Here is a 6,000-nt window from a genome sequence, read left to right as displayed (position 1 = left end):
TTCAGTGCACACAGCATTATTATTTTTAATCAACCACCATTTTAAAAAGTCAGTTGCAGTGCGTACAGTAATAGTTTATTGTAATTCGAATCAACACAATGGATTATCTTAAAAAATACAACTGATGGACCAACGGCGAGGTTCAGGCCTTAAGTATGTATGCGAAATACAGCGGGAACTGGAAACAGCGACCTGCAATGAAAAAGTATACTTAAAAAGATCAAGTCCATTGAGCGAGCTGTACATTATTCAAACAGACAAACAGCGCAGAGACAAGCTCAAGAAATTAAAACAGGACTATAAGAAAATTAAGGACCACAATAACACAGTCGCTAGACTAATTTTTGCCTAATCTTCATGGTAGAAGCGCAGACAACAAAAGTCTGGAAGAACCAAATGGTCCCTTGGAAAAAAAAGTTCCTGGGACTAATTGTTCTGGATAATTTCAGTAGAAACGCGGCTCAAGATGTCCCATCATGACAATACCCCTGCACACAAAGCAATGGCCACAAAGACATGGTTGGAGTGGAAGAACTAGAGTGTCCTGCACAGAGCCCTGATCTCACCACTGTACACCTTTGGGATGAACTGGAACACTGACTGCCTCCTCAGCCAACACCAACGCCTAACTTCACTAATGTTTTAATGTATGGGCAAATCCACACAGCCATGCTCCGTAATCTAGTGGAAAGCCTTCCGAAAAGAGTGGAGGTTTTCCTAACAGCAAAGGGGGACTAAATCTGGAATGGAATGTTCAATAAGCACATAACGGTGTGATGGTCAGGTGTCCACAAATTTTTGGTCATAGTGTACACTTATGTGAAAACTACGACAGTGTCGCAATGCAATAACTGCTCAGAAATAAATAAGCATTTATATAATTTGAGAATGCAGACGTTCTAAAAACCCTTAACATGAAGAAAGCTTAATGCAGATTAATGCACTAAAACAACACCCAAGTGACACCAAATCCCTCACACTTACCTTGCCATGAACACTATCCACTACGAAAATGACAAAACAGTAATCAAACTTGAACAATAATTTTTATGTGAAACATTTTCAACTCTATGGATGTCTTTGGAGGAAACCAGAGTACCCTATAGAAATACATTATAAAAGCTTAAAAATGTAAAATAACAAAGTTTAAAGATGTGTTAAAACCACAAACAATAGAATTATTTAGTGTTGCTTGGTCTTTGGTTTCAAATCAGTAAGCAACGTTAAGCTTTTTCCAAACTAAGAAGTTCCCTGAAAAAAAACAAGTACATAGTAACTAATGTGGAAAGTTCTCAGATGAACTTCACTTAATGCCAAGAAGCAGCATATTGATACATCCTAATAAACTGCTTCAGTAAAGAGACGTACTGTATCTAATTCAAAAGTGCCTAAATGTACAGTAGAAAAGGTGTAATATAGCTTAAATAATCAATATTACATAATTCACCTAATAGTAAATAGTAATTGATAAATATATAGTGAAGAATAAAATGTGCTGAAGTATACCTGATCTTTTTTCACATTAGTTACTGTAGAATTACTTCCCAATGGATATGAAAAGTCTACACACCCCTGATAAAATGGCATGGTTTTATGATGTAAAATAAAGATAAATCATGTCAGATCTTTTCCTAGCTTTAATGTGATTTAGCAAACCAGCAAAATCCAAGTGAAAAACAAAAACATGAAAATTTTATTTTTAGGTGAAAAGATACAATAAACTGCTTGCATAAGTGTGCACACCCTTCTATAATGGGGCATGTGACTGCTCAGAAGTAACCAATCACATTCAAACTAATGTTCATAAATAATCATCTTACACCTGTCATCACTGAAGTGATCCTGATTAACCCCAAATAATGATGAGCTGTTTCTATAAGATTTTCTTGAAAGCTGCTTGGTTTCATCCGACTGCTGAAGCCATGGTCTACAAAGAGCTTATAAAGCATGTATGAGATCTCATGTCATAGCAACCAACAACATTAGAGTGAAATACAAATAGAAACATACAGTGTCTGTTAATAGCCTGGTTGCGTAGGTGTGAACACATACAGCCCTCTTCAACTCCACAGGTCTTTGCAGGAAGTGGGGGAAAAAAGATTTTTACTAAATATCTTGGTTTCTTTTTTTTTTTTAATCACAAAAAATGTGTGTAAACTTTACCACCTCCACTGTACATATCAACCTTTTAAGTTATGAGAAGTTATTGCACTGTAGCATCATGTACTCTTACATACCTAGTAGTCTTCATTTTTTTATGTACTGGAATATTGACACAGTGTATAAAACAGAGCCACTAAGACTTCTATAGCTGTGCAGCTAAATGGAGTTCACACTCCATCCTTTAAAGCACATACACCCAGTCCAGATATGCTTCTGTGCTTCACTGACGGAGTGTGAACCCCCACCCTCATGTCACTTTAAAAGAATGTTTGGGGGAAACATTTAAATATTCTGTTGAACTCATTTTTGTAGTGCAAATGTAAATTATGAGCAAGCTAAAGAAACCTTATGAAAAGTTTGTGTCATGTGTCATGCATGCAGAAATAATCAACCTGTCAGTGTGTAGTCTCAACTGTATGTGTGGTTGCTGACATGGTATGCCTCCATGAATTGTAAAATGACTGCTATTATATTATGTTTACAACAAAAATAGTATCATAATGCCAGTGTTGTTTGATGCATGTGTTTGTATAACGTTAACAGATGGTCATGAATTTTTCTTTAGTTTTTGGCTATGGTCCAGCGCAAAACAACCACACTCGGACCAATCTCCTGCAGTACAGCAGTACGGTTCATTTGTGGGTCCATTTCTGGTTCGATTTCTTTGTGATATGCGAAAGCAATGAGATCCCAGTCCGCTTTGCGTTTCGTTTCGACATGTGTACCTGGAGGCTTGCCGTACCTGCAGCCATGTTCAGTCACTGATGAAAACATAAAACTTTTCACCATGTCAGGTCACGGGGCTGTGTGGTCTCAGGTGGAGAGCTGTGCACTTCTTGAAATTTGGAAAGAGGATTGCATTAAACGCCAACTATCCTGAACATATAAGAATATATGCGTTTCTTTTCTTTTCTCAAAAAATGAAGGAAAGAGGCTATAACAGAACAGCACTACAATGCCAGGTAAAAGTTATTTAAAAAAAAAAAAAAAAAAAAAAAAAAAAAAAAAAACACAAAAAACCCACACGGTTTTTATTTATTTATTTATTTATTTCTTTCTTTTTAGAGGTACATGAGCAACCGTGACAAAATGCGTTGAAGTGGAGAGTCCGCTGAAATGAAGGATTCCGGTCCCTTCTATGACTACTTGGATGAAATTTTGGGTGCAAGCTGGGGTCAGAGTTCTTATGAAGTTGTGGTGTGAATAAGAAAGGGTCTGAGATCACTTCAATGCTGTAGAGGACCAAAAAAAAAAGAAAGAACCGGTTTCTCTTTTGAGTCCACTATTTTGTGAACATCAAAAGGACTGAGGTCACTTTCGGCTAGTTCCCTTTCTGGTTCACTTTAGGTGAACTGGGTTTGATTCTTTTAAAATGAACTATATGTGAAAACACCATTACAGTAGGGATTCCCTAGCATCTAAAAAGATTTACATGATGGCAGAAATTGCTCTGCTAAGATTTTATCAATCATATGCACACACCAAGTAAAGCAAACCTTGCTCTGTTACTTCATTTTAATGAAATTGTTCTCTGTTTGACCCATACAGTCACAGCTCAGTTACACACAAATTTGAGCAAATACACACCAAAACTGATCTTGGAAGGAAATCACAGTCACACCGTCAAGGGGAGTCAATAAATAGCACTTCAGAATATGGGAACTGTAAAACTAACCAAAGTCTAAAACACATACCCAAGCAAAAGACTGCTCATTGTTAGTATTACTCGTGATTAATCTCCTGCTGTAAACTGGGGAACATGTCCAGTGTTAAGACTCCAGTTAAGGCTACACTGGTCCTGCTCACATAGTGCTCTTACAATGTATTTACATATATATATATTTTTTTTAAAAGCCAGTGTTTCAAAAGGTCTGTTACAATTATGTCAGAATGACACAATTTGTAGAAAAGCACTTTAGATCTTGAGGCCTCAAATGTAAATGAAAATCCACAGGAGTTTGACACACTGTGTCAAAATGTGTCACTTCAGTGTAGAAAGTCCTGCTCTCTGCATTAATCTTCACCTCCAACTTCATCTCCACCACCCTGTTTTTATTTTTTTAAATCTCACTTCACCATTCATTGCATGGTTCATGATCTTTTGTTTCTGTATCCCAGGCATGACCAAAAACCAAGTCCTGTAGCAAACAGGTGGTGACCCACAGCAGCAGAAAGAGTTCAGGCACTGTTTTGTCAATCCGGTGTCGGAGAGAGAGAGAGAGAGAAGCTGTTTCCAGTAACCAATCCCGTTGAGACTGTCTGAAAGATGGATCCTGTAATTACTCTATGATTATCCAGGGAGCGGTCCTTCAAGCGAAGACCAATGTTCGAGTTTTTGCATTCAGAATAGAACTTGGACTTGTCAGGCATGCCTTCTGCAGAAAGCTGGAGGAAGTCTCTGGTGTTCGATAACGGAAGGAGTAAACTTTCTCAAGCCATATTAAGCCCGAACACATTCCTTTGCCAATCTATGTACGAGTCTTACACGGTGGGCTTGTAAACACTGAGGCACAGAGAGAGTGAATGCCTTGTTCTTTGTTTGTTTAGTTTTTAAATCCATTTACTTGCAACATTTTCAGTCAAAAGTCAACACCATTGCTGTCCCAAAGTGAAGTGCATCAAAAACACTGTGGACATGGTTTAACAGAGCTGCCAAAGGGTTGGAATTTGGGTTACACACACCCATATTCATACCAAACAGTCTGCTGGTCGTTGTTGGGGTCTGGCGAGGCTGGTGTGCTCATGGGCCTCTCCTCTACAGAACAGCCTGGGCCTGAACTGTCTGATTTCTTCAGTAAGGAAGAAGAGGGCTCCTCCACCTCCTTTTGCCTCAGGGCAGAGACAGCACGCACTGGTGTCACCAACGCCACCTCACCCCGAGGATGGTGTGAAGTGGGAGAGTGCATGGCTCCTGAGCGGCCACCACTTCCAGTGTAGCCTCGGTCTGACTGCAAAGCAGTGGAGGAGGAAGTAAGTGATGGGTCATCTCTGGGAGGAGCTACAGAGAGACGCCGGGGGTCTAGTGAATGATGCCCAGAGTTTCCAGTGAGTCTGGCTGAAAGTGGGCGCTCCCTCCTGGTCATCCCCTCAGCCTGAATAGTGCCACCCATCTCAGGCCGGTAACCGTCAGGGCCATTTGATTGGAGGAGGTCGGCTGAGGCCAGGCTGAAAGTGCGACTCAGGCTGTTGCTGCCTGCAGTTCCTCCACGAGGCCCTGAGTGCTGCAGGTGTGAAGACTGCCCTCCTGTCCTACTAGTGCCTCGGTTAGGAAGTGTCTGGGATTGAGAAAGGGACATGGAAGCCTCTGTGAGTCGTATGCTTGGTTTAACGCTGTGACCGGGTTTGGAGGATCGCCCATCTGGTACGGATGCTGTTTTGATGGTGGGCACGACATAACTAGTCGGTGTTTTGGCACCATCTCTTGCGGGTGGCGTTGGCTTGCCCACTCTGGTGAAATAGTCAGTCATTAGGTCCTCCCGACTGCCTGTGTGCACCTAGGAGAAACAAATACAAATATTTAAACAAAAAAAAAAAAAGTCATCACACAGATCATGCACAGCTCCAGGCTAAAACAGTGTTTGATTACAATAAACCCAGGACCACACATTCATTGTCCGTAATATGCTTCAGTGCACAAACATAAATAACGTGCCAACTCGTAGGCAGCTTGTTAAATATTTCATAATGGCTGACACACTCGGGTAGAGAGAAGGAAAAACAAGCAAAAGAAAGGAGCTAGAGAGAGGGACATGCAAGCTGATGTGGTGTGACACAGAAGCAGATGAAAAGTTTGCTCTAAACCACATAACTGGTGCCATAGTGATGCCTAATTGCAAT

General features: G+C 40.4%; 1 protein-coding gene across 1 annotated transcript in view; it reads right to left on the bottom strand.

The window, feature by feature from the left end:
- Positions 1-4,212: 4,212 nt before the first annotated feature.
- Positions 4,213-6,000, bottom strand: part of ccdc88c (coiled-coil domain containing 88C) — a 62,779-nt gene continuing 60,991 nt past the window's right edge. The window contains exon 30 of the mRNA XM_053633681.1: positions 4,213-5,657. Within this exon, the coding sequence (XP_053489656.1) occupies positions 4,836-5,657 (822 nt within the window). The 3' untranslated portion in view covers positions 4,213-4,835. The remainder of the gene's footprint in view (positions 5,658-6,000) is intronic.

Source organism: Ictalurus furcatus, chromosome 9 (genome assembly GCF_023375685.1).
Source record: "Ictalurus furcatus strain D&B chromosome 9, Billie_1.0, whole genome shotgun sequence".
NCBI classification, from domain to species: Eukaryota; Metazoa; Chordata; class Actinopteri; order Siluriformes; family Ictaluridae; genus Ictalurus; species Ictalurus furcatus.
Note: the sequence above shows the minus strand (reverse complement) of the source record. Positions and strands in the feature narration are given on the sequence as shown.